Source organism: Colius striatus, chromosome 3 (genome assembly GCF_028858725.1).
Source record: "Colius striatus isolate bColStr4 chromosome 3, bColStr4.1.hap1, whole genome shotgun sequence".
Lineage (NCBI taxonomy): Eukaryota > Metazoa > Chordata > Aves > Coliiformes > Coliidae > Colius > Colius striatus.
In genome coordinates this window covers 2,769,151-2,790,256 of record NC_084761.1, presented here as the reverse complement: position 1 = coordinate 2,790,256, position 21,106 = coordinate 2,769,151, and the positions used below count along the sequence as shown (strand labels likewise).

Below are 21,106 nucleotides of genomic sequence, written 5' to 3'. Positions count from 1 at the left end.
AGGAAAGGCTGCAGGACCTGGGGCTGTTTAGTCTGGAGAAGAGGAAACTGAGGGAAGACCTCATTAATAGTTACAAATATCCAAATGGTGGGTGTCAGGAGGTTGGGGCATCCCTTATATCAATGGTATCTAGCAACAGCACAACGGGTAAAGGGATGAAGCTGAAACACAAACAGTTCCATTTAAACCTAAGGAAAAACTCTTTCAGTGTTTCAGAGAGGGAGCCCTGGCCCAGGCTGCCCAGGGAGGATGTGGAGTCTCCTTCCTTGAAGGTCTTCCACACCCACCTGGACACATTCCTGTGTGACCTGATCTAGGTGACCCTGCTTCTGTAGGGGGGGTTGGACTGGTTGATCTCTAAAGGTCCCTTCCAACCCCCACCATTCTATGATTCTATGAAACAAGGAGGCCACCAATCTTGTGTTAGTTTGTGGCAGGCAAAATACTAGTTTTCTCTTTGTGAGAATAAGAAGATAATTTGTTTTTAACTAACCCCATCACAGACCTAAACCAATGTGATTTTCCTTAGTGACCAGTGAACATCTGTGACCTTTTGTGTTGGAAGGAAAATTGGTTCTGTGTCTAGGAGCAGAAGGTCAGGGTGAAGAGGAGCTGTGTGAGCAGGGTGTTAGCTGAAGGTTATAGCCCTGCTGAATTCAGGTTTTAAGACACTTCTATCCTTGTACACTGAGTAGCATAATATACATAAATCACTCTGAAAATCTCTACCTGCAGTGGGTTCTGCCAGTCCCAGTTCAGGTAGTGGCTGTCCTGTGTTTGTACAAATGTGCAGAAACCGCCAACTTTTCCCTTTGCTGGTGACCTCCTCACCTCCAGTCCTTCCATCTGTGTGTTTCTCATGGGTTTCCTTGTCTTACCTAAATCTAAGCTCCTCAGGGCAGGGACTGTTTTCTGTTGTCTGTAGGACTTTGACCACTGTAGTGCAGCCAGAAAAGCTTTTCACAGCAGAACAGAGAAGCTCAAATTGTGTGATGTGTCCTCCTTGGAGGTGTTTGCTCAAGGTCCGTTACAAAGGACATCAACTGTGTGCCGGTTACTGACTTACTAAGCAAAAGATCATGCTGATGATCTTCGTGGTCTGAATTAAACAGGACTCTCATTTCTCAGAGATAGTAACAGAGCTTCAAGGTATCTCACAAGTGCTGCTCTTCATGCAGAGGAGTAGGCAGGGAGAGTGGGAAGATAAATGATGCTGTGTTCCTCTGTACATTTCATCTTGTTTCTCCTTCAGGGAAATTGCAAAATGACTTGCAGTGACTACAAGCTGCCTGTGTGGCCTGACTGTCCTGCAGTGCAGCAGAGCTGGAGGCACGTTGGCAGCAGGAGCTTTTCTATGCCAGCGGCAGAGTCAGTGTGAAGGAGATCTTGCCTGCTTGTTTCACAGGCTGCTTCACCATTAATGCAGGTCTCCTCCTGAGCAGGGAACTTGCTTCCCAGGTTAACTCACTCAGGCAGTCTCTCTGCTTGTCGTTTTCTTGAGGTTGGCCTGCTTGCAGGAATACTTGAATAACCTGTTTGCAGGGCAAGGCATGTGGCTGTGTACAGACTAGCCTCCAAAGATCCACGAACAGATTGTCCATTGGAAAAGCTGGTGTGATTAGATGGTCCATCCTGGTGGAATTTGCAAGTGTTTGATGTTTGAGGTCAGCTTTAGGTGCTGAGTGTATGCAACAGCCGTTTCTGGCTTTACCTCCTTCGACAAACACGCTGGAGTAAAGAGGGGTGTAAAAGCAAGCATAAAATAGGTGAGCCACATTGTGCATCTCTTGCTGTTGAAAGAGTAGAAGCCTGTTTTGACTAAGAAAAGCACTGTCTTACTGCCTAGGTATTGCCTCTTAGATGTCCTGCCTTGCTCATGGCATGACAACACTAAGGAGTTAGCCCACAGACACCATGAATTGTGATGGGAATTGGACTTCTTTCCATCCCTTCTTCATCTCTGACAGTATCATCTTCATTACTGCATGAATTCCCTTTTGCCTCCAGTTATGAGTCAAATTGTTCATGGTTCTATCAGTGCAACTTAGTATGAACACAGCTTGTTTTGTAGCCTGTCCCTGGCGCTGGGGCTCCAGGCAGAGTCCTTCTGCCTAGTGATGCAGAGTATGGTTAAGGTCACGTCCTTCTAATTTGACTCTCGCTTTTCTTGCAGGCATGGGTCTTGGAGAGAGCCTGTTAACCCTTACTATGTCAACACGGGCTATGCTTTGGCACCAGCCACCAGTGCCAACGACAGCGAGCAGCAGAGCATGTCCAGTGATGCCGATACGATGTCGCTGACAGACAGCAGCATGTAAGTAACTCCGGGCTGGTGGGGCAATAACACACTTGTTTCTCTGCCTGTAGCGCTGCTGTTATGTTGTTCTGGGGAGAGACTTTGCCACAGCTGGTGTTGGGGAGAATATCTGATGAGAGAGAGAGAATATCACACTCATTCTCGCTTTCTCTTCAAGCGGGGTTGTTTTGGCATTGTGCAGGCTGCTCTGCCTTTAAAATGCTTTGAGTGGACTAAAATAAACGATGCTCAGTCAGAGTTCCTGCTATGTTTCTTGCCAGGTGCAAGAAGCATTGGAAAGGTTGGATGGCTTTGTACTAAGTCATTACAGATACAGTATCTTTCTGAATGTCAGACAGAGTTTTCTGCTTTTCTGACTATTTCTAGTCATGAGGCTTTTTGCTGCCCGATTGTGCTCAGTCTGCCATTGCTCTTTAGTAGGGTTGCTGACTGACCAGTTCTAGTTTATGTCTGGTGACAAATGCTCCTTAACACAACCTGTACTGATAAGCCCCAACCAAATCTTCTCTGTTTTTTTCAAGTTCTGACCCTCATGACAGTACCTCATATCCCACCCATGAGAAAAACCTTCCTTAGGGATGATCTGCAACGGGAGAAAGAAAGGGGCTGTGTTGTGACTGCATCTCTGTGATGGGGAAAAAAAAAGGATTTGGGGGAAAAATATTCAGTGTTTGGTCTGGTTTTTAGTAGTGCAAATGCAAAGTGTCTTTCTGTAGAGCAGAAACCCTTTGATTCCTCAAGCGAAAGATGACAGGTTTACAGAATGAGGAGAGGGTTTTATTAACAGCACTGCTGTAAACACAAAGTCCTCCAAGAGGCACATTTGGTGTCGTTGTGAATGTCAGGAGCTGTTAGACCTCCTTGGAGGAACTTTCCAGCCTGTGTCAGGGATGTTGTTACTGAGTGCTGCAACAGTTTTCTACCTGCCCCCTGTTAACAGTGAGTGTGTGACATAGTAAAGGGGCTTCTGTGGCTGCTGTGGTGGCTCCATGTGAGCCAGCAGCATGCTTGTCTCTGGCTCTGCAGAGGCCTGGAGCCATTTAGGAGCAGCTGTTGAGCCCACTGTGCTCCCTGGCACCAACTCCTTTATACCTTATCCATGTCATGTTGCAAAATGGAAGAGACAGACCTTGGCCAAAGGGGCATGGAAGGCAGAACGTGCCCCTGGGACAGAAAGCTGTAGAGGAGTGCTAATTAAAAGCTCTGTTTGATACAAATTCAACTGCTTTGCCACATCCTTCTGCGATTCTTCATATTCATCAATTTATATGGAGGAGTACTCTGAAGCTAGCAGGGGTCATGGAACTTCTTGTTATCAGGAGAGACAGATGTAAGAACTCTTCAAAATTAATTAGCTTTTAGCACTTCCTTTTCCACTGGTCCAGTGGGCTCATGGGGTTGCACTGATGGTTCTACCTGTGATAAGTTGTGATCATTTATGCCAGAGTTCTTCACCCTCCTAATTTTTATTTCAGTAGCCATAATTTATTTCTTTCAAAGGCAGAGTAATTTCTGTTTGACTTTCCTGTGCATTCTGGGCTTTTTTTTTTGCTCCTTTTTCCTTTAGGCATTTTATCCTTCCTATGCCCACCATAAGCTGCTTCTAGGATTTTAATTACCACTGATACATTTGCTGCCTTCTGCTAATAACTAACCTCCTCTCAGTGGTTCATTTTAAGTAAGTCTCAAAAATCATAAGGGTAAACCTGTGATCTTTCTGCACATTTCAAATGAATGCACGCAGATTGATCCCCAGGTTGGGATTCTGGACATAGAGCCTTGACCTTTGGTTTACAAAGACTCTGTTTTCAGCACTTGCTCTTCGTTGCATGCATTAAAACTCCAGTACCGGGTTTTGTTGGGTTTTCACATGGCATCGCTGAACCTATCTGCCTCCTGAGTTTCAAAGGAATTTTTGCAGGATTGCTCAAGGCAGCAAAAATGAAGAACAACCAGATGCAAGTTAAAGAAGGGACTCCTGCTGCTTGACAAGACTTGCATGTCTCAGTGCTTTGAATTTAGGCCTCCTCTGAGGAAAATGGCAATAAAAGCCTCGTTTGCTGATGAGCGAGGTTCTTCACCAGGCGTACTGTTTACATACAGCAGTCAAGCTTAATAATGAAGAAGTCTGCCTTCTGCTCCAAGGCAGCTCATGAATGACGTCTGATCCCAAGGCAGAAACCTCTGTCACCCTCCATCAGAGGAGAATGTGTCCGGACAATCAGGATGCAAATGTCAGCTAATTGAGGAGTGCTAATAAACCGGGGAAGCAGGCGGGTGCACGCAGAGCACGGGCTCGATGCAGGGCTTGCCCTGCCAGTGTTGGCCAACTGAACTCTGTGAGGAAGGCAGGGCAGGCTGAGCAGTTGCTCGAACCCTGATGTTTTGCAGTTGTCTCCGGCTCCCTTCCAAGCTTTGATACTGTATGGCAAAGTGGGGTTTGGATGTGAGTGGATGCACAGCTCAGCTGTGCAAAGCCACCAGCAAAGACCTGGGTGATGCTCTGGCCATTTGGCCTCCCGAGCTGGGGCAAAGAGAGGCAGGCACAGGCTTTTCAGGAGTGCTCAGCTCACCAAAGTGCTTTTGAAAGCAATTTCTCTGGTACCAGCTACAAGCACACTTGCCTAATTGACAAGTTTTCAACAGGATGCCTTTGCAAGTGCTGGTAAATATTATTGTAGTGAGTTGAATTTATCTAACAAAGAAGTTACCAGTCCCTGTTGTTGAAAGAGCTTGCTTTTTGAGCAGCCTAAAAAACATTGCTCTTAAATGCCTGCGCTCCACTGATTATTTTCAGTCTTCCTGTGTCATACGAATTCCTCTGCCCTTGTAGGCAAAACAGCTCCAGTCCTCTCTGCTGAAACCTGTTTTTATAATCCACACAGCAGCTGTGTTGTTTTAGCTGGGTTGTGGGGAAGCAAGGTCTGGGGAGGACACGGCGGAGGGTTGAGGCGAGCGCTGGCCCGGCAAGCGTGCCGTGGCTGCAGGTGGGGCTGAGGCACTCACTGCTGCTGTTCTGTGGGGGGTCAGGGTTTGGGGGCTCTGCCTCCCTCCCTGGGCTTCTCAGAGCCTGCCCAGCTCCTGGGTAACCCCTGCATACGAACAGTATCTTTCCCAAGGAGAGCAGACATCCTCTGAGTGGAATGGTTTGTCATAACAGAGGTGCTCAAGGGAAAGTAAGGCAAATTTAGATAGGAAGGTAACAGGCAGAAGCTGAAATGCATTAAATTGCCATGTGATGTTCCAATTCAGATGCAGAAATGCCTTAGGTCCAGATCTTTCTTCTCTTCATTTCCTCTTACATGGGTAAAGAGGTAACATCTCCCCTTTAGCCCAGGGTTGTGGTCCAACTAACAACAATACTTCTTCCTCTAGGTCTTATCATGTATCCTGGCTTATCTTGGTTGGGAGACAGCTTTGCCTTCCCTCAGGCACTTGGGAAGCCCTCGATGCCAGTGGGTTTGGCCAGATAGGATGCTCCTTCTTCCCTAGTTCCAGTCAAACCTGTCCCAGAGTGAGGATAGCCATTCCCTGGAGCAAAGGGGTTTAGGATAGTGGTTGTTCCTTCAAAAAACCTTGCAGATAAATATTCCTTGGATGACCGTCCACTGGCCAAAATCCCTGGTGAGTTTCCCATCCAGCTTTATGTGAGAAAGGCCTCTGGGTGCCAGTGGTGCTTTGGTAAGAGTAATTGGTAGAAAATACCAGTTTTGCTGTGGATTTGTTTCCTGTCTTTCCTATAACCAGTGATCCAGAATGACCTTGAGTTCTGCTACATTTAAACAAGACTTAACAGCTTTTTAATTTAAAAGATCACAAATGATGGTTTCCAACTTGTTAGGCTTAATGGTTGGGTTTGGTCTATGGAGGAGCAAATTCAGGCCCAACTGTAGAGCCACAGCAAAACCCCTCTGCTCACCACAGGCTCTTGCAAGCTAGTTCAGTTCAGAAGCCCCTACATTTGCCCAACAGCAAACCAAATGCATTATCATGCAATACATGATAGCAATAGTCTTGTTCTCCCCATTGCATCGCAGGGCAGAGCTTTCTAGTGATAAGGCAAAATCACGTGGTGAAACAGGAGAAAAAAAACACAGTTTGGGAAAGTTTTCTTTTAAAAGTAGATGTGCTCTAAAAAAGTTTTGATTCATATATATATATTATTTCTCTATCTATTGAAAATATCTCAAAGCAAGCTACCTGACAAAAGGAAAACAAAAGTACGGTATTGGTTTTCCTTGCTTTCCCCCCATCTATTGAATAAGGTTTTGTTGGGATAAAATTAAAGTGCTTATCTTTGAATTTGCTTCCTCTGGTTGAGTTGGCACAGTACATTGAACGAAGGAATGTTCCAAGTTCAGAGGTGGCATTGGGGAATCTAGTTAAAATGACATCAAAGGCAGCACAGCGGGGCTGAACATGTGTTTGAAGCCGGATAGATTAGAGGCCATTATCAGGCTTTCGCTACTGTGCTGGGAACAAAAGTCGCTCTTTCCGCTGGGACTGCTGCTGGGGAGAGTTAAAAAAGAGAGAGAGAGAGGGAAAGAAAGAAAGAAAGAAAGAAAAGAAAGAAAGAAAGAGAAAGAAAAATTGCACCTTCTAATATAAAGCTGCTTTTCCCCGTGAACGGCTGCATGGCTTTAGCGTGCGAGTTTTGCCCTGGCACCCAGGTTTTGTGCAATGGTGAAGCTGAGATGTTGTCTGTTAGATGCCAACCAGCAATAGCTACAAGAAAATCCCTCAGGTTTTCGTTTGATTCTCTACAAATTGCCAGTTGTTTTGTTGCCATCCAGTCTGGAAAAATCCAGGTCGTGACACGATGAAAGTCTTTAACCGTTGTGACTCTGGAGTTAATATTTCACGTGGAGATTTGTCATTAAGGAGAATGAAGCTGCCTAATGAGAGCTATTGTAATCACCCCCGTTGGTATAGCAACACTTGGGGAAATTGCTCTGCTCCTGGAAGGTGTCACTGCCAGGCACAGCAGAGGTGATGCTCCCAGACAACACTCTTCCTCCTCCTGCATTACCTGCAGCCACTAGCCAGAGCTGTAATTAGCCCAGCTAATTTTCTCTTCTCTCATTTGTCTCCCTACTAAAAAGCACTTGCCATTAATCATGGGGTTTATTTGATTTGAATGGTGTTTCATTTTGAATGCCTGGGTTACTGCATGAAATTGCATTCGGCTGATGTCACTTGGTGGCCGTTCTGCCCGCATCCACGTTTGCGGGGAGCCAGCGGGGCAGCACGCACGGTGCAAACGGGAAGGAAAGATGATGCTGACCATCCCCACACAGGCTGCTGCTTGTAACTTGGGAGGTTTGCAGGCAAAACGCTGCAGTAAATTGTGTTTCCCTTGCCAAATGGCAGCCTGACTTTAACAACTCCGCCGATTAAACTGTTTATGTTCTCCAGAAGCAGCTGCGCTGGGCAGTTGGGGAAGGGGGTAGGTGCTAAGCACATTTGGCTTGTGCAAACATCTTGTCATTGTGAGATGCCTGTAGATGCCCACAGATGTGGCACTGGCTCCTTTGCACTGCTCAGGGTGGTGGGGCTTTGGAAGGAGACAGTGTGTGTGGAAATGATTTGGTACTTCAGACAAAGCAAATGCCTCCATTCATTCCCACCTGTTTCTGTGGCATTGCACAGCCTTCCCAAGGGGTTACTTTTACTGAGGCGGGGAAATGTGTCAAATAAAAAAGGAAAGCTCCAAATTGCCAAGCTCCAGGCTGGTGTTTGGTTTGCTATTTGTCGATTTTTCTCAACATCATCTGATGTCACCGGGAGGTGGGCTCGTGTCCCTGTCTCATAACTGGGCTCCACTCTCATTCTCCTTGTCCTGGGGTGTAAGCAGGGTGATGGCAGTGGTGAGAACAGAATCACGTTTCCTTTCTTGGCCTGAAGTCATACTCAGCCATTAGGAGTGCTCAGCGAAGCCTGATGCCTCTCACCCCCCCAACCCCCCACCATTGCTGGGACCCACGTGCAGGCCCCCATGTTTGCAGAAGGGCTGCCTGACAGAGAAGGTCTGCACCATCCTCCAGCTCACAGCAGAGCCGTGGACCCAGCTCTCAGTCTGCCAGGGCCACCTCTGTTGTCTCCTTTTTCAGCAAGAGCACAAACCCAAGCACAGCTTGTTTGCTTGGGTGTTGCTGCCCATGGCTTCTCTCCCTAATCTTCTCCAGCCTCCTCTGGGGAAAGGGTTAGATTCTTCTGCACAGTAACTCCTAGCATCAAGCCCATAATTTCTGACTGGGCTAGAGACCATCTTAAGAGCAGTGGAGCTTACCTCTTTGCTTTGATAAGCCATTTGAGAAGTTGTCACGCTCTCTTAAAAGTACATACCTTGTTCCCTGACCACGTTCCCCTCGGTTTAGATGCTCACTGAGCTCCCACTCCTCCTCCTCCTCCCCCTCCTAGCCTGCCCTGTGGTTTACTGTGTACATTACAGGCTCTTTTATAGAAAGCAACCAACTATAAAAGGTACCAGGATGTGGTCCAAGTCCTTCTCCGTGCCTAGGGCAGTGATTGCAGGAGCCCTGCCTCTCTGCTCCCAGCAGATGCCATGTAAGTCCCCTCAGACCTGGGCGAGCATCACTCCCCACACTTAGTCCTCTTGCTCTGCTGCACTCACCCTGGACATGGCAAAGGTTTCCTGAGACACCAAGGGGTTTCCTACCTGCCACTCTGCAGTGGTGAGGCGTGTGTCAGAGGAAGGCACTAAAGCAGGGCATGTTGTTTTCTTCTGGCAGAGATGGGATCCCGCCGTACAGACTCCGCAAGCAGCATCGCAGAGAGATGCAAGAAAGTGCCAAAGCAAATGGACGTGTGCCACTACCTCACATTCCTGTAAGTAGCTATCTCCTTTCCCAAAGCTAAATATGCAAAGTATGTCACACTTGCACCCACCTTAGTGCTGTATTCATTTGGGGATGTTTTAAGACAGAAAGTCACTGTGCTAAGAAAGGGCTCGGTAGCCCTCTGCTTAACTCATCGGCCAGGGCTGCCCAAAATGCAGGTTTTTCCTTAAGCATTCAGTCAGTAGGCAGTTGTTTCTCCCAGAGGAGAATGGAAGTGCTGGCTGGCATCTCCCTGCAAGCAGATTCCGTGCCCTCGGGTGAGCTGGAGGTGTTTGTGGAAGGTGTAGGATGCCATTGGCATTGATGTAGCTCTCAGCCAAGGTCAGCTGGGGAGAAGTGCAACTGTCCCGAGCAGTATTTCTGCACTGGCCAGCCAAAGGGAGCTGTAAACTGTTGTTAAGCAAAGCCTGCCTGGGGATATGAGGCAGGAGAGCAAAAGAGGTGCAGGCATATGTGTTTCATTTGTCTGATACTGTCTCCTCAGCTGCTCCAGGTAAGCAAACAGCTTTTGGACGATGAGCATAACTGCTAGGGCTCTGCAGCACTGCCTGCAGCTCTGCTTATTGTTTTCTTTTTCTGAGAACTTCCAGGTGACATTTAATATCTAGCAGTGAATAAAGGTGCTTCTTTCCCCTTTGGACAGCTGGACTCCAGCACAAATCAAATAGGGAGGGGAAAAAAAAAAGCCTCCATCTGCTTTTTCCAGAAGTGCCTTCAAACTCGAAGCAGCTGTTCTCATGCTGCCTGCTGAAAGCAGCACAATCCCAGCAGAAATACACCCTTGTTTTAATCTGATTAAAGAAGGGGGGAAAAAGCAACCAACAAAACCACCACTCTTTGTTTTGCCTTTTAAATTAGATTATTTTCTTTAGATTTAAGAGGGTCTCGTGTGCTTTGATCACTGAGTTGACAATAAAAGCCCTGGCTGTGGACGCTCACTAGCCATCCTTGCTCAGTCACCTCTCTTTTCACACAGTTGCTTTCACAGTGTGGTCGCTGTTGAAAAGGCTGGCTGGGTGCCTTTTTATTTCACTTGATGCCATTTTTACTGTAAGCATGGCTTTGTTAGAGTTGAAGTTTGAAAGCTTGGCCTTTATTTCTTGTTGTTGTTGTTGTTGTTCCCCAAGAGTGGGAACTACTGAGTGAATATTCTCCGACTTCAAAGCTTGTCAGTGGCTTTACCTTTGGGATAAAAATAATAGTGGCTTTCTGTTGATGGTGTGCACTGGCAATGCCTCAGTGAACTGCAGGTTACAAACTCAGAGTATGGAGCATTAAATATGTATAGTGAGCTCTGCTTTAACGAACTTCCATCTGACAAACATTGCTTTTGTTGAGCTGAGTAAGTGTCATTCCAGCAGCAGTTCCTTGCAGCCTAATTAGTTTTACTTAGCATTAAATTTTATCAACCTCTTTGGAAAACCAGTTAGAAAAAGAGGAGGGGAGGAAAAAAAACCCCAAGCTTTAAATTGGATGCCTGCTGCTTATAAATGTTTATATTACCCTACTTATCTGCATTGGTCTTTTAGAATTACATATTCCTCCTAAACTACACACAGGTGCCTCACAAGGCTTTTCCTGTGAAACATCCACTGTTCCCATTAGGTTCTGCACCGTCATTTTGAGTCCCAGGGTAAAAGGCATCTTGATGCATATATATATGGGAGTGGAGGATTGAGGAGTGGAGTTAGTTCTAGGCTTTCTCCAGGGAATAAAAGTTTAGTTCAGACACTCTGGCACCTCCTGCCAGCCAATTACTGACACAGAATTGGCATCGACTTCAGAGAGGCACTGCTCAGCCTTGGCTTATCAATCAGCCAAGAAAGGAGAAGGTAATTAGACAATGTGTTTTGACAACACCAGTGTGAAATGTTATAAAGTTAGTCTTTTAAAATCACCTCTGGCTGCACACTTCTTGAATGAAACGGCCCCAATTAGCAAGGAGCCGTACAAACGCTCCTTCCAGTGTGGCTTTCCAAAGCCAGTGGTTAGGCTACCTCACAGCCCATAGCTAAAGCAGTCTCCACCAGCCTCCTGGAACTGGTGGTTAGCATGTTCTTCAACATGTAGCAACGACTACAATTGCAGCCTTCAAGTGAAGGGTTTTGTGGACTCCTATCTAACCAGTTCCATGCTGATGGTGCTTACAGAATGCACACAAGCTGTGTTTTCCTGGTCGTAGTAGAAGACCTCCTACTTCTGAAAAGCCCTTTCCATTCCCTTACAAGTCACTTATGAGGCCATTACATAAAACTCTGAAAGAACTTAGATTGCTTTTAATAGCAGCACTTTGTTAGGTCCAGAAGCTATAAACTCTGGTGATTATATGTTCATAGGAGACTGCCTGCTAGTTTCAACAGCCACGCTGGTTATGTGGGATGCCCTGCTATGCAGCAGGAGATCTTGGTGCATGGATGGCTGTGTTGTCCATCTTTCACACTCACAAGCTCATCAGTGCTCTAAGTTGGGAAAAGCTGTGTTTTGGGAAATGGTGCTCTGCCCAGGAATGCAGTGGGTGCAGGTCTCTAGCAAGGAGCAAGACCTTTGTTTTGTGCCTCTGCCGGGAACTCATTACACACAGTGAGTGAGTGTTGCTTTTCATTTGATTTTCCACCTCTCTCATGGATTTGAGCATGGTCTTGGAGCACCAAGGAAGGAAAGAGCAAGCAAGTTCCCAAATTAAGGGTGAAGTCCAGAGAATGCAGGGCTGTACCTGTGCCTGTTGCACTGTCTTTACCTCAGCTCTGGCATTCATCCCTCCCCAAGAGAGGATGGCAAATGCACCTTTTTCCCAGCCAATTCAGAAAACTCCAACCTCAAGCAATAAGACTTGAAATCTCTTTGTTTGTTTGTTTGTTTAACTGCATAAAGAAGCCATTTCGAGATGTTCTTGCTGTAGCTTGATCATCAGGTGGGAACTCTCCTAACTTGTGAGCTAAAATCAGCCACTCAGGCACCGTGAAGGCATCAAACCTCCTGTGAAAGAGGACATCTTTGGACCAGTTGAATCTGTCAGAAATGGTTCAGCTCAGCCCATGAGTCCAGGGGGCTGGTTAGAGACCCCTACCCAGGAATAACACTAGAAAACCTACTGTTTCACCTCAGAGCAGTTGAGGTTTATTCTTCCCAAGGAGAACTTGCAAAGCAGTGAGATTCTTCCCTTTCGTGTTTTTCACATATAGATCATAGTAAAAACACATTTAGGATGCTGGTGTGTTCTGATGTGCAACCTGGTCCTCAAACAGTTTCTGAGGGAAGGTGAAATCCATCAAAACCCAACACCTGCATCTGTCTCAAGGAGCAAAATCCATGCAACTCCCACTCCATCAGCTCCAACAAAAGAAGGAGAGAATGTGATAGTGGCTAAGTGGAACTACTGGAGAGCTTGTGTGTCTTGCATGTTCTTAGCAGGCTGCTTCTTCCCAAAGCTACCAGAGCTTCAAACACTTCACGTGTCAAGGACAGTGTTCAGGTGATAGGTACCCCAAGAAATCCTTCCTCACAGCTGTCACCAGGAAAGATTGTTCCATCCAGACCAATTGAAGCAAATTCTTGACAACCCATCTGGCATTTAGCCTCCCATCTGTTTTCTTCTGCATCATCCCTAACTGGGTGTGGTTTGGTTTTTGGACAGACCCATCTGAACTAATATCATTAAGTAAAAGTGGATCAATGATGAAATAAAGCTTTAGAGAAGCCAGGTAAACCAGCTGTAGATAGAACAGTTCTTCCAAAAGAAGCACTTCACCTCTGAATTGTTGACCCAGAATGTCCAGAGATGTCATTGTGATCCAGAATGAAAAACTGGCCCCTCCAAACCCAGCCAGTTCCCTGAGAGTGCTGCACCCTTTAGTGTAACAAAAGCATTTGGAGCCTTTCTGATTCCAGAACAATGAACAATTTATGACTCCCTTGGCAGGGCTTTGTATGCTTGTGGGAAGCCAGGGTAGGTTCAAAGTCCTGAAGCCCTGAAGGATCATCCCTTGAGCACAGGCTCAGCCTGACTGCTTTTTCATGGAGCATGTCTCCCTCCTGAAGCCAGGCCCATCGCTTGATAAAAGTTTCAAACACTTTGTTGTCTTAAGCCTTTTGAACCTGGTCAATGTGGTCCATGTTTGCTGTCCAGGGAGACAGAGACAGCCCTCTGCAGTTATCTCTGTTGTTTCAGCACAGGGCATTTGCATTCATTGTTCTGCAGTACTATTAGTTTTGGGGAAGTCTGTGTAGCTCATCCTTTGAGCCAGGAACAAGGTCAGACCCACGGTGATGTTCAGAGCATCATCCTACTTGTCAGCTTTCTGTGAGTCACCATTATGGGTATGTACCAGGACAAGGTAGGGCACACACAGACACTGTCTGTGTGGTGAAGTGAGCTTTGTTTCAGTTGCATTGAGCTTGGATGGTCAGAGAGAACCTTGCAGAGGTGGCTTCATAGATGGGGCCACATCTTGCTGCTGAGGACCTCTGCATGCTGAGTGGGAAGCTCTGAGGATGGGGCAGTGGACTTTGCAGATGCAGGGGTTTCTCAGAGACAGAGGAAAATTGGTTCACCCTAAAGATTCTTGGGTTTGATTACTTTCATTTCTGTAGTTGAACTTCAGTCACCTCCAGACTCTGAGAGGCTGTGGATCAGCATGCTGAAGTTTTAGTTGTAAAAGACCAAAATCATCCTATCTTGAGTTACCTGGTTACAGCAGTGACCCTCCACGTCTTCAGATCCTCATTTTCACTTATGTCTTCATTGCTGGGCCTGGAGGGAACCACTTTGTTGTAACAGGACTCGCAGGTTAGCAGGCTTCAGTCTTTGCACCCTCTGCTGCTGGGGCTCAGGGCAGGCTTTGGTTTGGGAAGCTGTGTGGCATCAAAGGCTGGAAAAATAAAGGGAAATTCTTTCCCGGCTCTGCTTTTCTGCAGGAACTGCAGAGAGACCCAAGACTGTAACTGCTGAGTGACAACCAGCCTCTCATTAGGCTCATTAAGTTCCTAACGGAGCAGGGCTTGGTGCTGCCATCGTATAAACAACCGCAGGGAGAGTTGGCATGTGTGAGGTGGCAGGAGGGAGTGAACACATCACCCGACGGGTTGAGGCTCGTCAGGTGAAGAGGGAGAGAGATTTCCCTCCTTGGGAATCACTGGCTCACAAGATCACAAAATCTCAGCGTGGTGGAGTTGGAAGGGCCCTGCAGAGCTGCTCCAGCCCCTGCTCCAGCAGCTTCCCCTGGCTCAGGGGCACAGAGACGTGTCCAGCTGGGGTTGGAAACCTCCTGAGAAGGAGCCTCCACACCCTCCCTGGGCAGCCTGGGCCAGGGCTCCCTCACCTCAGCACCAAAGGAGCTTCTCCTCCTGTGCCAGGGGAACTGTTTGTGTCCCAGCTGATGTCCATCAGCCCTTGTCCTGTCCCTGGGCTCCACAGAACAAAGTGTCCCCCATCCTGCTGACACCCACCCTTTAGGTACTTGTCAGCGCTGCTGAGGTGCCCCTGAGCTCAGGCTTCTCTTCTCCAGGCTGAGCAGCTCCAGGGCTGCAGCCTTTCCTCCTCACACACATGTCCCATCCCCTCAGCATCTTGATGTCCCTGCACTGGCCTCTCTGCAGCAGCTCCCTGTCTCAGTGTCCCAGCACTGGCCACAGGACTCCAGCTGAGGCCTCAGCAGGGCAGAGCAGAGGGGCAGCTGTTCCCCCTGTGTCATGCAGGGGGAATAGGGAAACATCACTTGGATCCCAAAAGCTCCCCAGGGAGTAACAGAGCAGGGACCAGCTCTGCCATGTCACCTCCCACGACGGAGCACATCTGGGGACCATTTCTGGATGACACAAGGTCTGTGTGCCGGCATGAAGCATATACCACTTTAGCCCTTCTGCCAATACTTGAAGACTAAACATCACTTCTGTGGATGAAAACCTTTTTCTGTAGCATTTCTTTTTAATCCAAGCTATTGATCTGCAGGGCTGGAGGTCTTGGTGGCAGCAAAGACTTTGTCATCCCAGTGTGGGAGCCACCTGGTAGCTCACAAGTGTCATGCCCTCTCCAGGGGCTGCATCCCTGGGTGCTTTTGAGGCAAAGGCATTGTTTCAGTCTTCCTCAGTGATCTGGGATGAATTCAGGTGGTCTCTCATCCTCCTTTAAAGATTTCAAGCTTGATGTCTGCTTCTGGGGCTGCATTTATTCTTTTGCTATGCATTATTTCATGTCTTCCTGTGTCATTGTGTCTCTGCTCCTACAGAGTGTAGATGTCTCTCAGGCTGGTATTGCAATTTGAATGCAGCTGAATACTGATGAATTTTCCATGTATTTTCCCTCCAGATTAAATTTTTATCTCTGCTCTGTCATTTTTTTCTTCTATTTTTGCAAAATGTTGCAGAATGGTTAAAAATGAAGAGAAAAATACAGCAGCTGATAGCTTCACACTGCACTACACAAACTTCTTATCCCAGAGCCCAGGAGTTTAGGGACAAAATAACAGCTTAAGGAACAGAGAATGCCCTTGAACTCCCATAAATATTCCTTTGTTCACCCAGAAAAAGCAGAAGGTGGCATCTCCGTGCTTGTAAGGTTGTCTGTATTGATAAAGCAAGCAGGGGATCATTGCACAGCTCTGAAGAGCTGAGGTGCAGTCCTGCAGGATGCTCCAGTAAGAGGGAATCTCTGTGGGAATTGTGGCTTTTTGTGACTAGGCTGGGTTGTAGCTGAAGGTGGAGGGAAGCAGGTTGTCTGGGTGATGATGGGAGCTCCACTCCTGTGGCTATGGGCTGGATTTGCAGAGATTGCCATGTGCTGAGTAAGTGTGTTTAAGGGTCTTCCCTTCTGTCAAAGTGAAATCATCACTGCTTTAAGAGTGATTTCTAAGAGGGGCATCTGGATGTCATTTTATTACCCTTTGAATCACAGAATCATTTGGGTTGGCAAAGTCCTGTAAGCTGCTGCAGTCCCAGCCCTCCCCTCACCCTGCCCAGCCCACCACTGACACACAGCCCTCAGCACCTCAGCTCCACGCCTTTGGGGTCCCTCCAGGGCTGGGCACTGCCCCAGCTCCCTGGGCAGCCTGGCACAGGGGCTGACACCCCTCTCAGGGAAACAGTTGTGCCTCAGCTCCAGCCTCAGCCTCCCCTGGGGCAGCTGCAGCCCATTGCCTCTGGTCCTGTCATTGCTGCCTGGGGAGCAGAGCCCGACCCCCAGCTCCCTGCAGCCTCCTGGCAGGGAGTGTCAGAGAGTGCTGCTGGCTCCCCTCAGCCTCCTCTTCTCCAGGCTCAACACCCCCATTCCCTCAGCCCCTCCCCAGCACCCTTGTGCTCCAGCCCCTTCCCCAACTCTGGCCACGCTGCAGCCCCTCAGTGTCCCTGTGGCAGTGAGTGAGGGGCCCAGCACTGAGCACAGCCCTGGAGCTGCAGCCTCCCCAGTGCTCAGCACAGGGGACAATCCCTGCCCTGCTCCTGCTGCCACCCCAGTGCTGATCCCAGCCAGGATGCCCTTGGCCTCCTTGCCCACCTGAGCACACTGCTAGCTCCTGTTCAGCCGACTGTTGATTAACACCCTTTTCCCCTGCCCAGCTTCCCAGCCCCTCTCTCTGCCCCAGGCCTGGAGCTTTGCTGAATCCCCGCAGCTGAAGGTGTGGTTTCCCAGCCCCTTTAGCTGAGCCCTGCTGTGTTTTCCCCCAGCGTACGTACCGAATGCCAAAGGATATCCACGTGGAACCCGAGAAGTTTGCTGCAGAGCTCATCAACCGACTGGAGGAAGTACAAAAGGAACGTGAAGCAGAGGAGAAGCTGGAGGAGCGCCTGAAACGCGTGCGAGCGGTTCGTAACCTCCCCTCCCTCCCTTCCCCTGCCAGCCCCTGGGCTCCTGGACACCACAGGGAGCTCCCAGCTGCTCTGCAAGCAACCAGAGTGAGCACTTCCCTGCTCCCAACAGCCGTGGGCATCTTTTGTACTGGGCTCCTTGCCCCAGGAGCATTCACAGTGCTGTTCCCCCATCCATGCAGGGCTCTGTGGACTCTGGGCACTCTGTCCCTGCTGTGAGCCAGCTATGGCACAGCAGTGCCCACTCCTGCCCTCAGTTAGGGGCTGTGGGTGCTCTCCATCTTCTTCTTTGGCACCACAGCTCTACTGACTTTGTGAGCAATCCTTTCCATGTGAGGGTGGGCACGGTGTAACAGGGGTTCCCCTTCCCTCGTGGGGCTTTGGGTGATCCCTGTGTCTCCCACAAATGGTAACCAGATGGCAGGTGATGTTATGCTGGAAGTGTTTGTCTGCTACCAGGCTGTTTCTGCCACAACCTAAAGGATCCTGACCATCAGTTTCTAGCACATCCCTAGAAGATTTGGAACTGATCAGGTGTAGCATCCAAAAACCCCCTGTCCTGGGCAGAGAAACACACTGACTCCACAGAGCTGGCTGGAGAAACCCAGCCCATGGTGCTGCCCTGGTACCACCTGCTGACCCTTCAGAACTTGAGGACTGGTTAGATGAACCAAGGGAAGCTGAGGCCTTCAGCTCCACAACAAGCTCCCCAAGGGAGAGAATGAGGTGTTGGTCATCTAGCATTACCTGTGGGAGACACTCTGTTCAGCACTATCCACACCATATCTTTTCTTCTGAGGTAGTTGCATCTCATGGGTACCTGTACATCTTGTGCTGGGGATACAGGAAAGTTTTCAGAGGACACCACAGTGTTAGTGAACATCAGTGTCAGCATAACTACAGCCCTGTGTGAAGAAATTGTGGGTCTCTGCAGTTATGGCCCTGAGGCAAAGGCTTAGTGCTTAGTAACCTGCAGCTCTCCCTTACAGCAGAGGAATTGGTGCCTGTCTTGGCTAGCTCTGTGCTTTCAGAGAAGCTGGGGCTCCAGGGCAGACCCTCCAGCCCCATTAGAGTATTGTTCAGTGTTCATCTAATAGCTCTTTTAACTAGCATTCACTGTAATTCACATCTGCATTTCAAATGCAGAGAAGTGAGGAAGGCAGAAGGATCTGTCAGGCTCCCTGCAGCTCCGAGCACTGTCCAGCAAACTCCCTGCACCTGCAGCATGCAGCCAGAAAAGCCCAGCAAGGTGCTGTTTTGTCATTAAATTCCTGTTCTTCTGGAATTGCTCTGTTACCCTGTCTAGTACCTATTGCTTTCTAGACAAAGGCAACATACCTGGTAGCATTTTCCACTACCACAGTCCTAGAGCACTCTTCCCCCTCCTCCTTTGGCTCTCCTGCAGCCCCCACCTGTACCAGGCTGCCTTTATCCCAGCCCTCTGCCTCCTTGAAGAAGCTGCCAGTAGCAATACCATAAAATCAGCAAACACCTATGTGCCAGAGAATAAATTTAAAGTCTCTTTAAACACATTTTTGTGTGACTTAAATCTATTTTTAAGCTCAGCACTCCCACTAATGCCTCATATTAAAACCTCTTTGCTGTCTCCAGAATGTATTTCATTGACTGGCTGGCATCTGGCATTAGCCATTCAGGAAAAAAAACCCCTCAGAGTAAGCAATTGTAGCTTTTTTAGGTCAGTGCTTAAGATGCAGGAGCTGCTGGTATCAGCAAGAGGAGAGCTTGAATCCTGAGAGATCACAGGGCTTGGGGTGTTTATTTTCTATGACCTGAACACCAGCACTACAGGGTAACTTCTTCCTGGGTCTGCATGGCTCGCTGCACAGCAGCCCAGGGAAAGCCAGGAGCCTTAGTCACACTATGCAGTTATCAGCTTAGCAGAGAAGCTGGAAATATTTTGCAAAAGCTTGGGGGAAAAAGGCATTTTTCTCCCCCATGCTGAGCTGCCTGCAGGTGCCCTTTCAAAGCCACATCATGCAGTAGCATCGAGAGGAGCATCTGGTTGAAAGCCAAATGCCTTTTGCTGGAAAGGCTGGAAGAGTTCTGGCTTCCCAAAAACAACCCCAAAATCTGAATTCATTAATAACTCTGAATTCATTGAATACTCTGAGCAATGTCAGAGCAGATCAGAGGGCATGCACATTCCCTCATCACTTTCTGAGCCACTCCAGCCTCGTGTCCATGGTGTGGAACCTGCAGTATTGTGTCATACACATCACCCTGTCACACAGGTCACTATCTGAACAGAACAAATGGGAAACAAGCCAGGAGAAGCTGGCTTAAGAATAGTAAGGTTCTGTGGTGGAAAAGGCAGTTGAAGCTGGGTGAGCTGTTTTGCCCTACAGACCAGCAGCAGCCTGCTGTGTGGGACTGGGAGGAGGCAGAGGAGGAGGTTTGCAGCAAAGCATCCCTTGCCAATAGCTCATCAGTGCAAACCTCAGCCTCCTCGTTCAAAGGGAAGGACACCCCCGACCTTGCTGGAGAGCAAAAATAGCTCAGCAGACAGTCAGCAAAGTTGAAGGCTGCATCTCTCCTGCAGCCGCTGCCGCTGGGAGCTGATGGCAGAGGCTTCTGACAATATTGTGTCAACAAAGCACCATCTAGTGGTGACGGCACCCGGGCACACCCCAGCCCTGCGGCCAGCAAAGCTGAGCTGTGGAGGAGGCTCCTGCCTCTTAGTTGTGGCTCCTCAGCCGTGTCAGTGTCTCATCTTCCCTTTCTTGTGCTGTCGTTCAGCGAGATCTTGACTGGCTTCAGAGTTGGGCAGAGGAACCTCATGAGATTCAATAAGGGCAGAGTCCTGCAGCTGGGGAGGAACAACCCCCTGCAGCAGGACAGGCTGGGGGTGAGCTGCTGGAGAGCAGCTCCGGGAGAGGGACCTGGGAGTGCTGGGGCAGAACAAACCAACCATGAGCAGCAACGTGCCCTCGTGGGCAAGAAGCCAATGGCATCTGGGCTGTGTGAAGAAGAGTGTGGGCAGCAGGGGGAGGGAGGTTCTACTGCCCCTCTGCTCTGCCCTGCTGAGGCCTCAGCTGGAGTCCTGGGGCCAGCTCTGGGCTCCCCAGCTGCAGAGAGACAGGGAACTGCTGCAGAGAGGCCAGTGCAGGGACACCAAGGTGCTGAGGGGATGGAACATGTGTGTGAGGAGGAAAGGCTGCAGCCCTGGGGCTGTTCAGCCTGGAGAAGAGAAGCCTGAGCTCAGGGGCACCTCAGCAGCACTGACAAGTACCTAAAGGGTGGGTGTCAGCAGGATGGGGGACACTTTGTTCTGTGGTGCCCAGGGACAGGACAAGGGCTGATGGACATCAGCTGGGACACAAACAGTTCCCCTGGCATAGGAGGAGAAGCTGGTTTGGTGCTGAGGTGAGGGAGCCCTGGCCCAGGCTGCCCAGGGAGGGTGTGGAGGCTCCTTCTCAGGAGGTTTCCAACCCCACCTGGACACGTTCCTGTGCTCCCTGAGCCAGAGGAAGCTGCTTGAGCAGGGGCTGGAGCAGCTCTGCAGGGCCTTCCAACCTCCATGCTGGGATTCTCTGATTCTGCCTGTGCCAGCTGATTTGGGTGTGTTGGAGGGCTGCAGCTGCAGTGCCAGGCAGAGCCTGCAGTTGGGCAGCTCGGGCAGGCAGTACTTTCCAGCACAGCAGTACACACAGCAGGTCCAAGCCCTGACTACTGTGTCCAGAGTCCCATGTTACAATCCAGCTGGGGCTGCCCCAGCCTCATGCCCCATGCTGTTTATGTCACTGCAGACTCCAGGGTGAAAAGCGTCAGCAGAATTGGTATCTGCAGCCTTGATTCAAACCTTCGGCCTCTGCCCTGCTCGAGGAGAGAGGACAGCTTGAGATAGGCTTGTCAGTGCAGTGCCACAGCTCTGGGCTCTGAGCAGAAAGGATGCACTCAGGGATCTGCACCAGGGTCAGATCTCACCCTGCACAGTAGTTGATGTTCAAATCTAAAACGTTTCCAGATAGTAGGTACCAGCACTAAAAGCCTCCCGGCTTTCCATGGCCTGCTAAGAGATGCTTACCCAGTGGCAGAGATTTAGTCAGCACATGCATCATCCTTTCTTGTCCCTGAGCTAGGTGCCCAGGGAGGGTGGTTGGCAGGCTGCAGC

At 49.0% G+C, this 21,106-nt stretch overlaps 1 protein-coding gene across 2 annotated transcripts in view; it reads left to right on the top strand.

Annotated features, from left to right (window-relative positions):
* The window catches only part of AXIN1 (axin 1), a 74,768-nt gene that overhangs the window by 40,890 nt on the left and 12,772 nt on the right, over nt 1-21,106 (top strand). For both annotated transcript variants that reach the window (XM_061994183.1, XM_061994182.1), the window contains exons 3-5: nt 2,174-2,314; nt 9,070-9,166; nt 16,834-16,971. In XM_061994183.1, the coding sequence (XP_061850167.1) occupies nt 2,174-2,314; nt 9,070-9,166; nt 16,834-16,971 (376 nt within the window). The remainder of the gene's footprint in view (nt 1-2,173; nt 2,315-9,069; nt 9,167-16,833; nt 16,972-21,106) is intronic.